The sequence below is a fragment of the Tasmannia lanceolata genome, unplaced genomic scaffold, assembly GCF_043159265.1.
Source record: "Tasmannia lanceolata isolate RefF3 unplaced genomic scaffold, GAP_Taslan_0.1 ptg000003l, whole genome shotgun sequence".
Taxonomy (NCBI): Eukaryota; Viridiplantae; Streptophyta; class Magnoliopsida; order Canellales; family Winteraceae; genus Tasmannia; species Tasmannia lanceolata.
Window position 1 is genome coordinate 59576760 of NW_027518680.1, and position 21631 is coordinate 59598390.

The 21631-nt window shown below is 47.2% G+C and overlaps 1 protein-coding gene and 1 non-coding gene across 2 annotated transcripts; one reads left to right on the plus strand and one right to left on the minus strand.

Moving 5' to 3' along the window:
- Positions 1-3469: 3469 nt before the first annotated feature.
- On the plus strand, positions 3470-4662 carry LOC143863811 (early nodulin-like protein 17). The gene is made up of 3 exons (XM_077374584.1): positions 3470-3656; positions 3954-4107; positions 4356-4662. The coding sequence occupies exons 1-3, from the start codon at positions 3491-3493 to the stop codon at positions 4507-4509; spliced, it is 474 nt and encodes a 157-aa protein (XP_077230699.1). The 5' UTR covers positions 3470-3490; the 3' UTR covers positions 4510-4662.
- Positions 4663-8214: 3552 nt separating this feature from the next.
- TRNAM-CAU (transfer RNA methionine (anticodon CAU)) lies at positions 8215-8286 on the minus strand. The gene has a single exon. It is a non-coding gene; the product is annotated as a tRNA-Met (tRNA).
- Positions 8287-21631: the final 13345 nt, after the last annotated feature.

The window sequence follows — 21631 nt, forward strand, 5'->3', positions numbered from 1 at the left end:
TTACTGTTGTCTTTGGGCTTCTTTGGATACCTCCAAAAGCTATTTTCATATATTCTTTCTTATATGCAAATAGTTTTGAAGTTAAATATGATTACTTACAAATAATGTTGATGATAGTCTTAGAAATGATATAGTTAGTAGTTTTTTTTTAAATAGAATGAAAGAACGATCATGCATTTCTTCTTCATTTCTTCCAAATTCGGAGAGGCATAGCACAATCATTGTACATGTGGTGACATAGGTGAATTGGGTCCCAGATTAACATCCTTTAAGATGTGTTTAAGCCATTGATTTTTGCACTCCTCGATCGTGCGACTGAGATCTCCGTTCTACATTTATTTGGTTTTTTTTTTTTTATGTTATCAGACTGGTCATGTTGCAACCATGGATTTTTTTTTACATGGAATATTAGTTTACAATTATTTTTTTTATGGGTAAATTAGTTTACAATTGTTGAGAGGGGTAAGGAGAGTGGGAGAAGAAGAGAATTGAGAGGGCATGAGTGAGGTGATGAAGTGTAGTGGCTGAGAAAATAGGGAAAATAAAAACTCTGTTTTAAGCAGAACTGTAGTTTTTTCCTGTTTTTTCAGCCTCCTTCCACACACACAACTGGACCAACTAATATTCCATGGAATAAAATTTCAAGGCTGCCAAACTTGGCCTTTGGTTGTTTCAAATAGGGAAATGTTATCAGCACTACTGTATTTTGATGAGGGCACTCCTCACTTTATTAAAAGTCAGGTATGGCCGACACCATAGGATGATCCAAACCGTCCATTAGATGGGCCACGGCCTAAATAGGTTGTGCCCCAAAAATCGTTTCCATAGGATGATCCTAACCCTCCGATCTGAATACTAGAGGTTGATCGTAACCCTCTTTAGATCGGAGGGTTAGAATCAACCTATGCAAATAATTATTGGGGCACAACCTATTTAGGCTGTGGCCCATCTAATGGACGGTTTGGATCATCCTATGGTGCGAGCCATACCGTACTTTTAATAAAGTGAGGTGTGCCCTCATAAAAAAAAAAAGTAGTGCTGATAACATTTCCCTTCAAATATTATAGTAGATAAATAGGTTGGATCAAGGACCTAGTGACCTACCCATCTTACAAGGAAAATACCCACATGCATCATATAGCAACCATGTATAAAAAGACCCACATTACTCGATGATCCAAACAATTCATTTTCTGGGCCCCACTGTAAATTACAATCCAGCCTAGGCCTGATTCTGCTGAAATGCAAAGCTAGCCAAAACTAGTGGAGGCTCGTCTCTTTATTCTGTAATTCTGCTTTCATTGGTGGCTTCGGTGTCCATAAGCTGTCATGATCAATGAAAGAAAATTTGAAATAAGGGAAATGTTATCAGCACTACTGTATTTTGAAGAGGGCATTCCCCACTTTATTAAAAGTACGGTATAGCCCGCGCCATAGGATGATCACACTGTCCATTAGATGGGCCACAGTCTATAGATCGGAGGGTTAGGATCAACCTATGGAAATTATTTTTGGGACACAACCTATTTAGGCTGTGGCCCAACTAATGAGCGGTTTGGATCATCCTATGGTACAGGTCATGCCGTACCCTCATCAAAATACAGTAGTGCTGATAACATTTTACACTTGGCTCGGGGAGCAAAAGGGACAGATACATAATGTCTTGGCTCTTTATGGATGCTTAAGCATTCTTTGGGCAAGTAAAGTCCTTGTAAGGGGTAGGATTTGGATTTTGGATGGAATTAAAATCGTGGTAAAGCCATGTGCTTTATTCTGTTCTGATGCAAGTTGAGAGAGAGAGAGAGAGAGAGAGAGAGAGAGAGAGAGAGAGAGAGAGAGAGAGAGAGAGAGATTTCTTCTTTTTTAGGTTATTTCATATGGAAATCCAAGTGATGCCACATCACTTGTTTCTTGTCTGGTAGTCTATAGATAGGGATTTCAATGCTACATCGGCGACCAAGCATCATAGAGTTAAAGAAAAGTGCATGGTTTTTTTTTTTTTTTGCTTGGGAATTGCTTGAATACTACTTGCATGTGAAAACTAAACATAGCCTAAATATAAAAGGTTTAAATCATCTGATTATGTGTGCCATGTTGTCCTTTTGACTACACACTTGCTCGCGGCAATTATATAAAACTTAATCTTTACTCATGTGTTCTTGGTCATTCAGCATTTTGTTTTGGTCAATGGAATGGAACGCTTCGATGATTTGGCGGTTTTGACCTTTTGTCTCGAAAAAGACGTTGCCCACTTCAAAAAAAAAAAAAAATTTCTCGAAAGTCAAAGTTTTAAAAATTGTAAAAAATAAAAAAAAGATTGTTAGTAAAATATAAGAAACTATTTTTTTTTGAAATGGCAATATTGAATAAGAAAAAACGGGAGCCCGAGATGAGCCACCCCAAGAATACAAAGAGAAAACAAAAGAAAGAGAGAAAAAAATACAGGAAAGCACAAAAAATCTCAAGGAGGAAGATAATCAAACCACTCAAGCAAATATAAGAAACTATTATACCAATTAAGTTTAACAAGAAACATGTTTCATCACTTAAAATATTAAATTTATGAGAAAACGGTTCCTAGACATATGTGTTGAGAGTTCTCTGCACACTAGCTTAAAATACAGTGGGGGCCCATATTGTTTGGGTGATTCAAGCCATCCATTTTAAAGGCCCTCACATAGATAGGGTGTCTACAAAAAATCAGATCCATAGGATCATCCCAACCCTACGATTTGTGGAGGTAAAATGGATGTCTTTAAACCTTCACAAATTAGTCCATTTTTTGCCTCCACAGTTCGAATGGTTAGGATGATCCTATGGATCTGATTTTTTATGGACATCCTGTCTATGTGAGGGCCTTAAAAATGAATGGTTTGGATCGTCCAAATAATGTGGCCCCCACTGCATTTTAAGCTAGTGTGTAGATAACTTATCTACACATATGTGTAGGAGCCGTTTTCTCTAAATTTATTGTGGTACGTAAATGAAATGTATTCTAAAACTCGATCCGGCATCGTAACAAAGCATGTCAACCGGCAAATAACATTGAGAACATCTTAATTGGATAGTCTTAGTTCTTGTTCCATTGAACCTCTTTTAAGATTTCATAATTAAATATAAGCCGTTGATTAGCATAGTTTCTTATCCTACGCATGAGATGTTCTTTCAACATGAGATCAAAACCATTCAGGTCGCCTCATGATCAATGGTCTTGATTGCACATATGTGGGACATTAGTATTGATCACAGCCATTGATCACACCATAATGTCTGCCCAGTGCCTACTCATTCTCTTTTGTCTGATATTTGGGTGGGGCCGAAATTAGCCTTCAATGCTCGAGCAAAGATAGAAAGGACAGTAATAGTGGCAGATTCGTAATAAAGTAGAGAATCTCTGCATGTCTCGGTACCCTTTATAAAACCAGGGAGCTATAAATTACGAATGTATCTGTTGAGGGAGAGAGAGAGAGAGAGAGAGAGAGAGAGAGAGATGAGAGAATCCTTGATGCTGTTGGTGCTAACGTGCGCCGTAGGGCTCTCGATAACAGGGGTTTCTGCAAAACTTCACAACGTTGGAGGAGCCAAAGGTTGGGATCAGGGCGTAAATTACACAGAATGGTCCGATCATGAGCAAATCTACGCTGGAGATTGGATCGGTAAAATCTCTCTCTCTCTCTCTCTCTCTCTCTCTCTCTCTCTAAAGATTCGTTCCATCGATTAGGGTTTTAGCAGGGAAAAGATAAGCTGAGTTTGTGCAATTATAAAAAAAAATGGTTGTGCGTATATCATTTCCCTAATTTTTGTCATTACAGATATGTTGTTTTTATTACGAAAACGCAATTAGAAAATCGCCAATCAAAACGAGTCAACTCGTCCGAGTTATGAGTCGATCAATGAATTGAAACTCACCCCCCCTGTGAATCTACTTTACTGGTTTACTGTCCAAATTTCAGGTTTCAAATACAAAACAGGCTATTTTGACGTAATGGAAGTGAACGAGACTGGTTACGAGAAATGCTTAGCTGATAATCCCATCGGAAATTGGACCAAAGGCCCTTACCTTCAACTCAACGATACAGGCCGATATTTCTTCATCTGCAGTAAAGGGTATCTTAGTGTTAAACAATCCATTACTTCAAAAGCTTAAGCTATTAGTGTTAAACAATCCTAACCCTCTTATCTATAGAAGGACTGCACATTAGAGGGTTGACCCTAACCCTCTGTAGATAGGATGGTTTGGATCAACCTATGGAAATGATTTTTGGGGATACACGTTGGTTTTTAATATAGAGGAGTTATTTAAAAAAGCTTAAGCAATTAGAGATGGTGTTATTTAATCATTTATACTTCAACAGGTATTGCTTCAATGGCATGAAGGTCTCTGTGCTCGTTCAAGACCCACCGGCGGCGGCACCTGCCCCCCATAACAATGAAGCCATATCCGATTCCGGCCGCCGGAATATTCTACTAAATTCGATCATCATTGCCGCAATTTTTCTTATGAAGTAGAATATATTTCTGGGTGGTGGTCAAATCTGAAATTAGAAAAGAGGTTGTTCTTTCATAAATTTGTATTGAATTGTGGTTGGAGAATTTAGTAAAATCTTAATTGAGAAAAAAAAAAAAAAAAAAGCTGAAATTAAAACAGCTAAATTAGTATTATTCATGACTGTCCTTTAACTTCCTTTTTGAGTTTTTGTGAGGGGAGGGGAGCTGAGTTTTAAAAAACCTGTGGGGCCCATAATTTGCTTGATCTAAAAGCCATTCATTTATTGGGCCCAAAAATTTGAGGGGTATGGTCATCCAATGGAGAGGATTTAAGGATTTAAAAAAAAAATTGATGGAAAATGAATTCACCAAGTACATGTTTGGTGACCATGAAAAAATATTCCATGAAATATTAGTGGAGCTAGTTTCGAGAGATAGTGACTTGAGAGGATGGGAGTGAGAGGACAGAGGAGCATGAAAAAAAAGAAGAAGAGGGAAAATCCCAATTTAAAATAGGACTATTTTTTCACTTCCTTGAATTCCTCTCAAGTCATTCCATCCCTTCTTCTCAGCTCTTCTACAATTGGGATCACAAATATTCCATTGAATAATTTTTCATGGTTGCCAAACATGATTCAAATGTTGAAAATTTATTTTTTCGTGAAAAATATTTTTCAATAAAATTTTCCACCTCTCCGAACAGCCCCTCTCTTTTCACTTGCGTTCCCGGGAAAGCAAATCCCTGGAAAACAACCTCTTTTTTCCTTGACAAGACATAATTCTGATGTTCACTTGCTTTCCTGAGAAAGTAACAAGTTTAGGTGGAAAATGTCAAATAATGACATGGAAATTGCCAAAAATGATGTGAAAATGTCTCTTTTCTCACAAGTGTGAGAAACCAAATCCCACTATTTTGGTCGGATTTGCTTTCCCGGAAAAATTAGTGAAAAAAGGTAGGCAAGTAGTTTCTCGGCGAACCTTTTCCTACACAGTTTCCCTCGATTTCTTTTCCTAATGCCACGTCAGATTTCCGGGAAACCTATTCTTTTCCTTTCTCGGGAAAACAAGTGAACAAGGAAGGCAAAAGGAAAAGAGAAAAGGAATTTGATGGTGTCTTTGTAAAGAAGGGTTGCCCTACATTATCTCTGTAAGTTGGGTTAGGTGGCTCTTTTTCCTTTTCTATCCTTGACCTTATTGTATAGTAATTTGAAATTCATTAAACTAATGTTCTAATTTGGCAAGGTGTAGGAGGGCAATTTAGTCATCTGAAAAAAAGAAATTATTCTCTTTTCCGTTAAAGAGTAAAATGCTTTTTATGATAAACGCTATCTTTCCGAAGAAGATTGTTTTCCTGGTTTCTGTCAGTTTGACTGGTTTAATGACCGAAATACCCTCGACACTTTAAAAAGGTCGCACATTGAGGGGGTATTTTAGTCATTTCATATTTGTTGGGGGTGTATTTTACATAAAATGAGGGGCAATTCAAATAAAGCAAAGAGATTGCATGGGATTCATCGTATTTGTACGAATTCTCCAAATCTCCACTGCAAAGCTTCTAGAACATTCCATACTGAAAATATTGACAAGGCAGATTATATCAGTACGCATTCGCTCCTCTCATAACGTGAACAGTAGGCAACTTTAACGCTTTTTGACTTCAAATCACGTTAAGAGTGGGGCGAATGCGTACTTGCAGGGGGGTGAAAATATCATCGCCTAATTCACAAACAGCCTAAAGATTGTTGGAAATAATCTAGGGGTCAAATAGATTAGTTCAACAAAACTAGTGATATATTTAATTGAAATGAAATAAAGAAATGGTTACCTTTGATGATCCCGAATGTAAACCGCAAATCCATAACCAAAGATCAAAACATATATGTAAGAAATTGAGAAGAATTTAGTAGTAGATGTACGTTATGGAATAACGCTACCCTTAAGATAGATTATCGCCCCCAGCACGCTTGGTATGCAATCGGGTTCTCTTGCGATCTATCTCCAGGATACAACACCACTATACTTGTTTTTGACGGTGTGCACGCACCGGCTCGGACCTTGCGAACACGATATATGCCGAACAATTTGCCCAAAAGAAATCTTACAAATGCTTAAAACTTGAAACTTGTAAAAGTACAAGTATAAAAGAAGAAAACTCAAAACGGAGAGCAAGATCAAGGGACTGTTTTTGAGTGAGGAAAAATAAGAGGAAGAAGATGGCCTTTTGTATGACACACTAAAGAAGTGTATATAGCAACAAGACTTCAACCCTCAATGTCTCTCTCATACCCAAATGTTTCTCTCTTTATTGCAAAAAAGAGTTGCAAATAAAATATTAAATAATCATAAAAGTCTTGAAGAGACATGGCCCAAAACATATAAAATATTAAAGATAGAATAAAAGGTGTATAAAGAAATCAGTTACACCATATAAATTTTTTGAAATTTGATTCAAAAGTCAAATTATCCTTTAAAGCCTTTAAATGCTTAAAATATCCAACAATGTACACGTGGCATTAACGTGATTGTAGCTAAACGAGGAATATTTTAGAAATAAATTGCAGATAAAGGAGGATATCATATAAAAACTCACTTTTAACATTGTTTTAGTAAAATGATCTTTATATGCACATATGATCTCTAAACCATGAAATTTCAGATTTCGGTGGAGACCGACACCGAAACCACAAAAAACCGAAAAGGTCAATTATTTTGGCTGAAATTTCAGAATTTCGGCCGAAATTTTGTTTTTTCCAAATTTCACACAAAATACCAGTTTTTTTTATTTTAATATTAAACCGAAATTTCGACCGAAATTTAATATTGAATAAAATACCATTTTCTTTGTGGTACCTCATTTCGACCGAAATTTCAAAATTTCAAGGTCCGAAAACCTGTACCGAAACCGAAATTTTAAACCTTGCTCTAAAGTGACCATTTCTAGCTTAATGTTAGTAGAACAGAAATCATTATCGTCCAAATGGGCCCCACTCACTGATGCCAAATTTAGGTCATATTTGGCAGTCATGAAATTTTTTTCCTTTAAAAATCAGTTTGTACAGGGGTGGGGTGGGAGAGAACCAAGAGCCAAGTTTGGTAGTTGAGGGAAATAAATGAGAGGGCATGAGTAAGTAAAGGGTGGGAAGTGACTGAAAAACAGGGTAAAGAAAAACTTTAATCAAAATAGAGTTTTTCCCTTATTTTTCAGCCACTCTGGACCTTAGAAAACAACATTCTGAAATCCATATAGGCTGAGCTAAGAATTATGTCCTTTATATCATAATCAGCTGCTGTTGTATACAACAAAAATCAGAATGGCGCAGCGGAAGCCTGGTGGGCTCATAACCCGCCATTTTCTTGCTCGAGTAGTCATAAATACAGTAGATGGGTTCATTTTCTTAATCAGGACAACCCCTCTAGTGTAAAAGGTTAGTCATAAATACACTAGATGGGGTTTATTTTCTTAATCGGGACAACCCCTCTAGGGTAAAAGATTAGTCATAAATACACTAGATGGGCTGTACTCAACAACTCTCAACTCAACAAAGCCTCTGTCCCAAACTATTTAACTCAAAATAAAGGGCGAATACATCGTTTCCCCTCTAGTGTAAAAGATTAGTCATAAATACACTAGATGGGGCTGTACTCAACTCAACTCAGCTCAGCCTTCGTCCCAGACTAGAAAAAAGAAGAAAAAGGGAGTGGTGTTTGAAAGCTTTCTCTTTCATATATCAGAGCCAGGTTTCGATCCTGGGACCTGTGGGTTATGGGCCCACCACGCTTCCGCTGCGCCACTCTGATTTTTGTTGCATATAATAACAATTGATTATCATATAAAGGATTTCTCTTTCTCTAGGGAAAAAAAAAGCAATCTTTTACACTGGGCTGTACTAATGAAAAAAAGGAGCCCGAATATCACTTTCCTCTTTTTTTTTACCTTAAACTAGAGGGGGGCGTCTTAAGTAAAAAATAGGGGTGAAAATATCACTTCCCTTTTTTCTTTCTTTTTAATGAAGGGAACTTAAAACCACTGCGAATTTCAGACAGATGATCCTAACCATCAAATGAGTTATTATGCCCCTCTAATCTGATAAATCAATGGCTCAAAATGATGACTCCTTTTCCTCTTTTTTTTTTTTTTTTTTCAATCCTAATGGGAAATGTCAAAGATACAATAGAAATAAACAAAAGGTGGGCCCTATAAAGCTACTTGATAAGCACCAAGCCGTCTAACAATCCCAACCATTAGATCCTGGCGAATTCCCCATCTGGGGATGATCACTTACGTCCATTTTGGAGGCCATCATGTTTTTTGAAGAGTACAATAGGGCCCACTTAATAGGATGATCCAAACAGTTCATTTGTCCGGCCACAACAGGTTGTACCCCAAAAATCATTTCTGCAGGATGATCCTAACCCTCCGAACTGTAAATGAACTGCATGTTATGGAAACATCTAGAGATCCATTTACAGATTGGAGGGTTAAGATCATCCTATGGAAATGATTTTTGGGGTACAACCTATTTAAGTTGTGGCTGAACAAATGAATTGTTTGTATCATCCTATTTAAGTAGGTTGGACAAATGAACAATTTGGGCTCAACCCCAACCCTAAAGGTTCTACCCGATTTTTGCTCGGCTTGGGTTCGCATTTCCTCAAGTTGGGTTGGGTTAGGGTTGGGAGAAGCCAACCCGATTTAATTTTGGGTTGGTTTAGGGTTGAGGCCTTGGCAACCTGACCCGACCTGAACCTGACCTCTGTCCTCTAATTTTATTTTGATTTTCTTTGAGTTATTGCATTTTTCTGTTTGGGCCCGAGGTGAACCCGAACCAACCCGACCCAATTTCAGGTTAGATGGGTTGGGTTAGGGTTGAGAGATTTAGAGGCAGGTTGGGTTAGGGCTGACCAACCCAACACGAGGCTCGGGTTGGGTTGAGTTAGGGTCGAGGGAATTCTATCTCTGGTTAGGTTAGGGTTGGCCTCAATCCGTTCCGAGTTGCACCAACCCGAGATTTCGGCCGAAATCGGGTACACAATTAAAAAATAAGATTTTATTTAATACCAAATTTCGGCAGAAATTTCAGCAAAATGGCTATATAATTAAAAAAAAATTGAGTTTTTTGGGTTGAATTTCTCAAAATTTAGGATGAAATTATAAAACACGAATTTCGGATTTCGGTCGAAATTTAATACCGTGCTCTCAATCCCTGACCCTGCCCATATTTATCTACCACAGCTTCTTTCTCTTCCCAATACCTCCACAGCCATTTTTCCTAATAAAGACAAATTCCTCAACCTTAAATTGACTATACCAATCCCCTCATGTATCCTTCCACTTCTAGATGACCATTTGACTTGTATAAATCTTTTCAGAGAAGATTTCCTTTCAAATATCTCATGGCATGAATAATTGCATTCCAATGTGGTATTTGAGGAGAAAATTGCCCAGCTACACTACACTCACAGCAAAGTGATATCTCCTCATTTAATAGTCAAGTACCCAACAATCTATAACATGTTCCTGGATCTTCATATAACTCTCCAATGGCAAGGGTAACACAGTGAAAAAAAAAAAATTCAGCCCCACAAAAGAAAGTTTCCTTATAATCACTGTCATACGTTCGAGAGTAACCTTTAGCCACCAATAGAGATTTAAGACTGATAGGGTCCGGACTCAGCACTGAGGGAATCCGGACTCAGCAATCCGGACTCAGCACTGAGGGATCCGAACTCAGCATCCAATTAGCTTCTGGCACGTGGCCCTCACAAGGACCGTTGAAAGGCCAACACCTGTCTCCCCTAGGTGTGGCACCTGGACCAATCAGGGACCTCCACCTGCCCTCCTTAGGCATGAGACCTGGTCCATACAGAGGCCACCACCTGTCTCACCACTACCACCTGTCTTAGACAGGTGGCTCAGAATCACTATAAATAGCCTTCACTTGTTCTAAGGTGAGGGTCCTGAAAATCTGAGAACCAAAACTCAAAAGCTTTTTGCTCTGACATTGCTCTACACTCCTGCTCATACTGACTTGAGTGTCGAAGCACCCGTCCGGAGTATCACTCCGGGTTGGTCCTCTGACCCTTTTTCTTTCTTGTCTGTACTTTGTGCAGCGCAGGACTCAACCAGCTATTCAGCCGTGGCTCGTTAGCCTGGACCACCCAGTCCTACCATAACCTGTTACCGATTTTAGGCCTAACAGATTTGGCGCCATCCGTGGGACCCCGCAACAAAAAGCTGTTCGAAAATCTCACCCATATAAAAATGGTAGGACAGACCGGCAAGCGAGCACCTCCGACTTCTCGGGCTACCCGGGCTACGGCCCCCCGTGAAGGACGAAGTGAGCGTCTGGCCTCACAAGTGGAGGTCGGGGCGGCCGTGGAGCGGACTTCGCCCCACTCGGACCGTTCAGACCCCACCCCGACCCCGAGGGAGATGAGGGCCCTTTTTCAGGAAATGACCGCTGTAGTTGCGCAGTTCAGGAATGCGGCTCCCGCACTCCAGCAACACCCCGTCGAGGTTTCTCGACCTGTTCAGAGGGGAGAAAGCTCCCGCAGAGAACGCGCGTCTCCACCCCGCGACCAAACTCGTCACTCCACTCGAAGAAACAACCACTCGCGGGACAGGAGCGTGCGTCCTGAGCCTCGTCGACAGCATCACCGGTCACGATCTCCCTCCGTGCAGAAGCGGGGCAGCAAGAGAGACCCTATGCACGGAGAGGGATCACGGCACCGGCGAAGGAGTCCCCTCAGCCAGTCCGGATCCGCAAGGAGCCCATCAGCCGTAAGAAGTAGACCTGCCCGTCTGGCCGAACAGAGGGATGATCCGATGTTGCTAAGAATCCAGAAGATCGATAACAGAATCGAGGAGCTGGCTAGAGATCATGGCCGCCCTGCTTCAAGGATCTTTAGTAGCAATCCCCCTTTCACAGATCGGGTACTCGGTGCGGCAGTCCCCTTGGGCTTCAAGATGCCGCAGATCCCGCAGTATGATGGGACCACCGACCCCGTGGATCATCTGCAGACCTTCAGGACCACGATGCTTCTCCACGGGGCGTCGGACGGGTTCCTTTGCAGGGCACTCCCCACCACATTAACCGGAGCCGCAAGAGATTGGTACTCACGGCTCAAGCCCAAGTCCGTTGACAATTTCGACGACTTCGGGGACGACTTGGCCCGGCATTTCATGAGCAGCAGAAGGCCTCGAAAGACGACGGCTTCACTGATGGCCCTGAGGCAGGAAGACGGTGAGGCCTTAAAAGCGTTCGTTGGCCGGTTCAACAGGGAGGCCCTTCAGGTACCCAACCTGGATCCCTCCGCGGCAACGAATGCTCTTCTGGCCGGAGCCCGGTCCACCGACTTCCGAAGAGCAGTCGCCCGGCGAAATCCGCAGTCCTTGGCAGATCTGATGACCGGGGCGGAAGAATACATCTCCGTCGAGGAGACTCTCGCTGCCCTGGATTCCGTCAGCAAGAGAAGACCAGAGGAGAAGAACCCCGCCAAGCAGCGTAGGGATGACAGACCTCAGAGGAAGGAGAGCAGTCCGTCCCGGAAGGAAAGGAGCTCCCCCCGGCCTCGAAAGGAGAGTAGCCCCCCGACGAGGGAGCGCTACACGCCCCTCACCGCGTCTAGGGCTCAAATTTTGGCAGCCATCCGGAAAGAAGACTTCATCCGGTGGCCGAAGAAGCAGACGTCGGAGGCAGGCACCCAAGACATGTCCAGGTATTGCCGGTTCCATAAGAGCCACGGCCACGACACCAACGCCTGCATTCATCTCAAGGAGGAAATCGAGCAGCTGATAAGCAGAGGGTACCTCGGGAGGTACTTAAAAAATAACGACAATAGAAGGGAGCGCCAGGACAACCCGAGACCCAGAGACAGAAGTCCTCGAGACGCCCAACCCCTGGGCGACCGCATCCAGGCTCCAGCCCCGGCCGTTCTCCCTCCTCAGGTACCTCAACCTCAACTCCAACCTCATGGTGTCATTGGTACCATTTCAGGAGGGCCGACCGCGGGAGGGACCTCTTCATCGGCCCGCAGAACCTATGCCCGGCAGGTCAACGCCGTCCATGCCTGCAGCAAGAGGGCCGAGCCAGAAAATGAGATATCCTTTTCGGAGGCAGATCTGGACGGTCTGATCCTCCCGCACGATGATGCCCTGGTCGTCACAATGCTAGTGGCGAACTGGGAAATGAAGAAGATCTTGGTCGACAACGGGAGCTCCGCCGACATCCTCTACTACCACGCCTTCGAGCAGATGATGATCGGAGCCGACCGTCTGAAGCCGGCCAACTCAGATCTGTTCGGATTCTCGGGAGAAGTTGTCAAGGTCGAAGGGCAGATTGAGCTTCCAGTTCTGATCGGGGAGCCGCCCTGCCAGTCCTTTGCAATGGTGACCTTCCTGGTGGTTAAGGCCAAGTCGGCCTATAACGCCATTCTAGGACGCCCCGGCCAGAACCTCCTCCGAGCGATTCCCTCCGCTTATCACCAGAAGATGAAGTTCATTACGCCAGGAGGCGTAGGTGAAGTCAGAGGGGATCAGCCCCAATCAAGACAATGCTATGCGGCAGCACTGAGAGGGAAGAATGCGTCTGAGTCTCTTCCAATCGAGCTGTACGATCTGAGAGACGAAGCGCAGATCACAGTCAACCAGCCCGCAGAGGACCTCATCTCCATTCAATTGAACATCGATGATGAACAGAGGGTTGTCCAGATCGGCTCTGCCCTGCCAGAGGCCGCGCAGCAGGATCTCGCTCAATTCCTCAGGGCCAATGCAGATGTCTTTGCCTGGACTCCTTCAGACATGCCCGGCATTGACCCGTCGATTAGCACCCACGAGCTCGGTGTCGATCAGACCTGCAAGCCCGTGAAGCAGAAGCGTAGACACTTTGCACCGGAGAGACGGAGAGCCATCAGAGAAGAGGTGGAGAGGCTTTTGAAGGCCGATTTCATTCGTGAGATCCAGTATCCGGACTGGCTCGCGAATGTGGTAATGGTAAAAAAGTCCAACGGGAAGTGGAGGACCTGTATAGACTTCACAGACCTGAACAAGGCCTGCCCAAAAGACAGCTACCCGCTTCCAAAAATAGACCAGCTCATTGACGCTACAGCAGGTCACGAGCTGCTCAGTTTCATGGATGCTTTCTCGGGATACAATCAAATCAGAATGTACGAGTCTGACATCCCGAAGACATCATTCGTTACCGACCAGGGGACGTATTGCTATCGGGTGATGCCTTTCGGACTGAAGAATGCGGGAGCCACTTACCAGCGTCTCGTCAACAAGCTGTTCAGAAATCAGATTGGCCGGAACATGGAGGTCTACGTTGATGATATGCTAGTGAAGAGCAGAAGTGCTTCCAACCACGTCTCCGACCTCGAAGAGGCCTTCCAAGTCTTGAGGGAACACAATATGAAGCTTAATCCGACCAAATGTACATTTGGCGTCGGAGCGGGCAAGTTCCTGGGCTTCATGGTAAGCCAGAGAGGAATAGAGGCGAACCCGGAGAAGATCAAGGCGGTAATGGAGCTGACTCCTCCGAGCACTATCAGAGAAGTACAGCGGCTGACCGGGCTGGTGGCAGCTCTGGGGCGGTTTATCTCAAAATCCGCCGAGAGATGCCTCCCTTTCTTCAATGCGATCAGAGGCATAAAAACCGCGCCCTGGACTCCGGAGTGTCAAGCAGCGTTCGAGGAGCTGAAGCAGTATTTGTCCTCCCCACCCTTGTTGTCCACGCCGGAGCCAGGAGAAGAGCTGATTCTGTACCTCTCAGCGGGACCCTTGGCGGTTGCAGCAGTACTGATCAAAGAAGAATCTAATCAGCAAAAGCCGATCTACTATGTTAGTAAGGTCCTCCATGATGCCGAGACCAGATATCAGAGAGTAGAGAAGCTCGTGTGCGCCCTCATTACGGCGGCCCGGAAGCTAAGGCCGTACTTCCAGGCGCACACAATCAAAGTCCTAACAGGACAGCCTCTCAGACAGATCCTCCACCGGCCAGACACTTCGGGCCGGCTTGTCAAGTGGGCCGTGGAGCTCAGTGAGTTTGATATCAAGTTCCTACCCAGGCCGGCGATCAAAGCTCAGATCCTCGCTGACTTCATAGCCGAGTGCACAGTTCCGGACCCAGACCCCGGGCTAGTAGCAGTTCCATCTCCAGAAGCAGAGCTGGCCGTGCCAGATCCCCGGGTCGTTTCCAGAGCATCACCGCCCCCCGGGCCTGAGACCGTCATCTCGCACCCAGTTTTTGATGGAGAGCCGCTTTGGGAAGTTTACGTGGACGGGTCATCGAACAAGACAGGGTGTGGTGCAGGGCTAGTTCTCACTGGACCAGAGGACTTCGTCCTGAACTATGCCTTGAGGTTCGGTTTCCGTGCGTCCAATAATGAAGCAGAATATGAAGCGCTCATCGCCGGGATGAATCTTGCTGTGCAGACCCGTGCTCAGAGGCTAAAGGCGTACTGCGATTCGCAGCTCGTCGTCTGCCAGATCCAGGGAGTGTATGAAGCCCGTGAAGAGCGAATGATCAAGTACCTGGGGAGGGTTCGCAGTCTTGCCGTTCATTTCAAGAGCTTTGAGGTCGTCAGAATCCCCCGAGCAGAGAATGTAAAGGCAGATGTGCTATCAAAGCTCGCAGCCTCAGGTTACACCGCCCTCAGGGAAATTCGCATGGAGTTCCTGAAGAGGTCCAGTATCGACGCCCAGTCCGTCGTGGTGATGCAGATCGACGATGAACCGTGCTGGATGGATGAGATAATCAGGTATCTGCGCAGCGGAGAGCTCCCGGGAGAGAGAAAGGAAGCCCGTAAGGTCATGCAGAGGGCAGCGAGGTTTTCACTGGATGGCGAGACTCTATACAAGAGGTCGTATACCCTCCCGTATCTGAAGTGTCTTCGCCCCAGTGATGCCTTGTTAGCCCTGCAGGAAACCCATGAAGGAATCTGTGGAGAGCACCTCGGGGGCAAGGCCCTGGCCATTAAAATCCTCCTGAGAGGTCTGTACTGGCCTACGCTGAGGAAGGACGCGCTGAGCCTTGTGAAAAAGTGTGAGAAGTGCCAGAAGTTCTCTCCAGCCGTCCACCAGCCACCCGTTCCGATGGTCCCGATCATCAGTCCTCTTCCCTTCGCAGTATGGGGGATGGATATTCTGGGCCCCTTTCCGCCGGCCTCAGGAGGCCGTGAGTTCGTCGTTGTTGCCATTGATTATTTCACCAAGTGGGTGGAAGCAGAGCCTCTGGCCAAGATCACAGAGCAGAATGTACAGAACTTCTTCTGGAAATCGGTGGTGTGCAGGTTCGGGATCCCCCGGGTCCTCATAACGGACAATGGCAAGCAGTTCGACTCGAGGAATTTCCGAAAGTTTTGTTCTGATCTGCACATAGAGCAAAGATTCACATCTGTGGCACATCCTCAGACGAATGGGCAAACAGAGGTGACGAACAGGACCCTCTTGCAGGGGATAAAGAAGAGACTGGATGGCAAGGCCGGGCGTTGGGCAGACGAACTGTATCATGTGCTCTGGGCGTATCGGACTACTCCGCGTACGGCCACAGGCGAGTCGCCTTTTAATCTCTCCTTCGGAACAGAAGCAGTGATCCCGGTTGACATCGGCGTCCCCTCCCCAAGGATCGTCCATTTCAGTGAGCAGCTCAACGGGGACGGACTCCGTGCCAACCTTGACTTGCTTGAAGAAGTCCGTGAGGAATCTCAGATCAGGTCGGCGGCCTATAAGCAGAAAGTATCCAGATATCATGACGTCAAGATCCGACCAAGAGAATTCCGCGCTGGCCACCTAGTCCTGAGGAAAGCCTCCGTTTCCCAGCCAAGAAGCGTGGGCAAGCTCTCTCCGACCTGGGAAGGACCATACCGAGTCAAGGAAGTCATCCGCCCAGGAAGCTATCGGTTAGAGTCCCTCGACGAACAGATGCTGCCGCATGCTTGGAATTCTAGAAATCTTCGGATCTACTATCAGTAATTTTGTTTGCAAAGAACTGCTGTAATCATCCACATTCTGCAATGAATAAAATAAGTTTCCCAAATAATTGTCTCTCTTTGAGTAACTCATTTAGCCATCAGTATATAGCAGCAGTGGTGCACTCCGGCTCATCCTAGTGGCTTGGAGACCAGTTCCAGCCAGGACGCCCGCAGTGGAAACCACCTTCAGATATTTCCTAAGTGTTTGAGCACCAAGCTTCCAGCTCGGCTCTCGCAGACTTAGGACGAGCAGCAGTGGTGCACTCCGGCTCATCCTAGTGGCTTGGAGACCAGTTCCAGCCAGGACGCCCGCAGTGGAAACCACCTTCAAATATTTCCTAAGTGTTTGAGCACCAAGCTTCCAGCTCGGCTCTCGCAGACTTAGGACGAGCAGCAGTGGTGCACTCCGGCTCATCCTAGTGGCTTGGAGACCAGTTCCAGCCAGGACGCCCGCAGTGGAAACCACCTTCAAATATGTCCTAAGTGTTTGAGCACCAAGCTTCCAGCTCGGCTCTCGCAGACTTAGGACGAGCAGCAGTGGTGCACTCCGGCTCATCCTAGTGGCTTGGAGATCAGTTCCAGCCAGGACGCCCGCAGTGGAAACCACCTTCAAATATTTCCTAAGTGTTTGAGCACCAAGCTTCCAGCTCGGCTCTCGCAGACTTAGGACGAGCAGCAGTGGTGCACTCCGGCTCATCCTAGTGGCTTGGAGATCAGTTCCAGCCAGGACGCCCGCAGTGGAAACCACCTTCAAATATTTCCTAAGTGTTTGAGCACCAAGCTTCCAGCTCGGCTCTCGCAGACTTAGGACGAGCAGCAGTGGTGCACTCCGGCTCATCCTAGTGGCTTGGAGACCAGTTCCAGCCAGGACGCCCGCAGTGGAAACCACCTTCAAATATGTCCTAAGTGTTTGAGCACCAAGCTTCCAGCTCGGCTCTCGCAGACTTAGGACGAGCAGCAGTGGTGCACTCCGGCTCATCCTAGTGGCTTGGAGACCAGTTCCAGCCAGAACGCCCGCAGTGGAAACCACCTTCAAATATGTCCTAAGTGTTTGAGCACCAAGCTTCCAGCTCGGCTCTCGCAGACTTAGGACGAGCAGCAGTGGTGCACTCCGGCTCATCCTAGTGGCTTGGAGATCAGTTCCAGCCAGGACGCCCGCAGTGGAAACCACCTTCAAATATTTCCTAAGTGTTTGAGCACCAAGCTTCCAGCTCGGCTCTCGCAGACTTAGGACGAGCAGCAGTGGTGCACTCCGGCTCATCCTAGTGGCTTGGAGATCAGTTCCAGCCATGACGCCCGCAGTGGAAACCACCTTCAAATATTTCCTAAGTGTTTGAGCACCAAGCTTCCAGCTCGGCTCTCGCAGACTTAGGACGAGCAGCAGTGGTGCACTCCGGCTCATCCTAGTGGCTTGGAGACCAGTTCCAGCCAGGACGCCCGCAGTGGAAACCACCTTCAAATATGTCCTAAGTGTTTGAGCACCAAGCTTCCAGCTCGGCTCTCGCAGACTTAGGACGAGCAGCAGTGGTGCACTCCGGCTCATCCTAGTGGCTTGGAGATCAGTTCCAGCCAGGACGCCCGCAGTGGAAACCACCTTCAAATATTTCCTAAGTGTTTGAGCACCAAGCTTCCAGCTCGGCTCTCGCAGACTTAGGACGAGCAGCAGTGGTGCACTCCGGCTCATCCTAGTGGCTTGGAGACCAGTTCCAGCCAGGACGCCCGCAGTGGAAACCACCTTCAAATATGTCCTAAGTGTTTGAGCACCAAGCTTCCAGCTCGGCTCTCGCAGACTTAGGACGAGCAGCAGTGGTGCACTCCGGCTCATCCTAGTGGCTTGGAGATCAGTTCCAGCCAGGACGCCCGCAGTGGAAACCACCTTCAAATATTTCCTAAGTGTTTGAGCACCAAGCTTCCAGCTCGGCTCTCGCAGACTTAGGACGAGCAGCAGTGGTGCACTCCGGCTCATCCTAATGGCTTGGAGATCAGTTCCAGCCAGGACGCCCGCAGTGGAAACCACCTTCAAATATTTCCTAAGTGTTTGAGCACCAAGCTTCCAGCTCGGCTCTCGCAGACTTAGGACGAGCAGCAGTGGTGCACTCCGGCTCGTCCTAGTGGCTTGGAGATCAGTTCCAGCCAAGATGCCCGTAGTGGAAACCAACTTCAAATATTCCCAGCACGGTTCTCGATGAAGCACAGAAATAATACGCGTACAAAAAAATAAGGATGCTGTACAGACAGTTTAACAAAAAATGTATTTGTATTCAGTATTCATATTTGCATTACAAAATTGCTCTCTTCGCCGAGCTGGCTTACAAAGAATAGGCGTTACCAACTGTGCAAACAAAAAAGAAAGAAGGCTGCTGCTCAGGCCTCCTCGTCGGCCACCACCTCGGTGACGACCCCTTCGGGAGTGAGGGCTGCGAGCTCGCCACCCTCCGCCGCCGCCGAGGCGACGGCGGCCACAGTCACCCCCGCATCCACCTCAATAGGCCGGGAGGAGTCCGGTTCGTCTTCCTCCTCATCTTCCTCGTCCTCTGGAGGTGCATACGGGACGGTTAGCGCGTCCAAGGAGATGCCGGGGTGAATCCTCTTCACCTGCTCGGAGCAGAGAAGGAAACCCGCCCTGTAGGCCTGGAGGCCTAAGTCGAAGTGCTGGGCATCCTTCCTCTCCTCAGTTTCCTTCACGGCCGCCTCCACGGCCGCCTTTTCCTTCCTTCCGGCCCTCTCAGCCGCACTCAGGAGATCCTGCACGGCCTGGTTTTTGACCCTCTGCAGCTCGTCCTGTAAGCTGTTGAGCTCGGCCTCTTTGATCTGGACGGCTTCATTCAGCTCGCCGTTCTCCTTCTGGACCTGGGCCTTTTCAGACTCGATCCTTGTGATCGTCTCAGAGAAGAGATATCGCTTCTTGGCCATATCCCTTGAGTACACCTGGAGTTGATAGAGGGCGGAGCTGATTGCCGCTTCGCAGGTCTCCGGCACCTCTTTTTCGACCGCTAGCCGGTCGCGGGCGAGGACACCCTTGTACATCAACTCTGCGGCCACCCGGGTATCCCCCAGGCCGGTGTCCGTTTTCTGCACGGCCCAGTTCGGGCGGAAGACGTTGTCGCCTCCAACCGTTGCCGTAGCCGGCATACCCAGTACTGCCCCGCCGTGCTTTGACCCCGTCGCCGCTCCGGACTTGGAGCTCTGACCCGTGGTGTCTGCCCGGCTAGATAGGGCAAGCTTATGCGTCGCCCGGCTGCTTTTAAGAGGCTTAGCCAGCGCGACCATCGGCGGGGTCGACTCCGGCACCTTCCTCTTCTTGCCCTTTGGTTGGGGCTGCTCCTGCGCTGGAGACGCGCCCGAAGACTGCTTGATTCTGTCCAAAAGGGACATCTGCTTCACCATTTCTGCAAAAGAGAACGGAGCGCAGTCAGCAACATGAAAGTTAAAAAATACTTCAGAAAAATAAATGCTATCCTATAGTGTCTACGTACGTGCCGGCGTCGCACGGCTGACCCCGAGTGCGACCAGCTCGGCCTCCTCTTCGAACTCTGAGCAGTGAACTGGACCTCGCTTGAGCTCTTCTTTGATCAGAGCGAAGGTCATATGGTCATAGTCTTCGAGAGCTGGTTTTTTACTAAGGCGGCGAGTGTCTGGCGTTCTCCATTGTAATGAGAACGGCCACTGCGAGCCCGGCGCAGTGTCCTTTACATAGAAGAACCTGTTCTTCCATGTGTGAATGGAAGAAGGTATCCCAGTGATCATTTTCATTTCGGGCCTCTGGCTAATGTAGATCCAGCCGCCGTCCTTATGCCTCTTCAGGTGCGCACACATCCTGAAGACGGGCACGGTGGGGTTCCTACGGAGCCGGACTTCAAGAAGGTACAAGAAGCCGATCAGTGTCCTCCAAGAGTTCGGGACGACCTGTGTAACTGCCAGCCCGTAGTAATTCAGTGCATCCGCAAAGAAGGGGTGGAAGGGGAGCCTAAGCCCGGCCCGGAAGGCCTCCTCATACACGCAGAGGTCTGCGCTATCGTTGCTGGCCCGATCCCCTTCGACAGCCGCCCTCAGAATGTACCGGCCAGGAATACAGTATTTGTCCCTGACGATCTGAAGCCTGTTCGGCCACAGATGGTTCACCTCGTATAGGGCCCCGATGTTATACTGCGGGTTGGCTTCCATCTGTGCCTCCGCTATCACCTCGACTGGCATGCGCGACGATTGAGGGACTGCCGCTTCGACGTCCTCATCATCGTCGCTGGTTTCTACCCGGTCCGGTCCGTCCCCACAGGCCGGGATTGTGTCTAAGTCCACACTCATTTCCTCACCGCTCTCCTCGTCTATTATGATCACTAGCTCTTCGCCCTCAACACCGGCCTCCACTATAGGTGAGGCCGGAACCGCTCTCTCTGATGCCTCGGACCCCGATGCGGTACTGGTCGAACCGGACTCCCTTGAACTGGAGTCCGTCTCCGAACTAGTGCTAGACATAAAAAGCAAAAAAAGAAAGAAAGGCTAAAAGCTAAAAAAGATTACCGAACTGGAGTGTTGGACGAGGACCTCCGGGCTCACTGATCCGAAGCGGGCAGAAAACTTGAGCAGCCGAACAGAAGAGGAGGAGAGTAAAAGATGAAAAGTAAGAAATGAAGAGTAAACTCCTGTATTTATAGAGAAGCTGGGAAGAGCGGGAAAAATCCCGCCCATTTCCGCCAGCCGGAGTGCGCCACGTCGCCTTCCGCATTAAATGCGCCGCTCGCATTAAATGCGCCGCTCGCATTAAATGCGCCGCCTGCATTAAATACAAGGCACAGGTCCCAAAGCGCCAGAAGACAAAAGACCTGTCCGGCTGTCCGGACAGGAAATGGGGCATTCGAAAGACGACAAAAGACCTGTCCGGCTGTCCGGACTGGATATGGCGCGTTCGCTAGACGACAAAAGCGCTAGACGACAAAAGACCTGTCCGGCTGTCCGGACTGGATATGGCGCGTTCGCTAGACGACAAAAGCGCTAGACGACAAAAGACCTGTCCGGCTGTCCGGACTGGATATGGCGCGTTCGCTAGACGACAAAAGCGCTAGACGACAAAAGACCTGTCCGGCTGTCCGGACTGGATATGGCGCGTTCGCTAGACGACAAAAGCGCTAGACGACAAAAGACCTGTCCGGCTGTCCGGACTGGATGATTCAAGACG

What these genes read in the sequence shown, in the direction of transcription:
- LOC143863811 (XM_077374584.1), top strand. Translation starts at nt 3,491, where the DNA reads ATGAGAGAATCCTTGATGCTGTTGGTGCTAACGTGCGCCGTAGGGCTC. An exon ending in CTACGCTGGAGATTGGATCG is followed by an intron (nt 3,657 to 3,953) that starts GTAAAATCTCTC and finishes TCCAAATTTCAG; the next exon opens with GTTTCAAATACAAAACAGGC. An exon ending in TTCTTCATCTGCAGTAAAGG is followed by an intron (nt 4,108 to 4,355) that starts GTATCTTAGTGT and finishes ATACTTCAACAG; the next exon opens with GTATTGCTTCAATGGCATGA.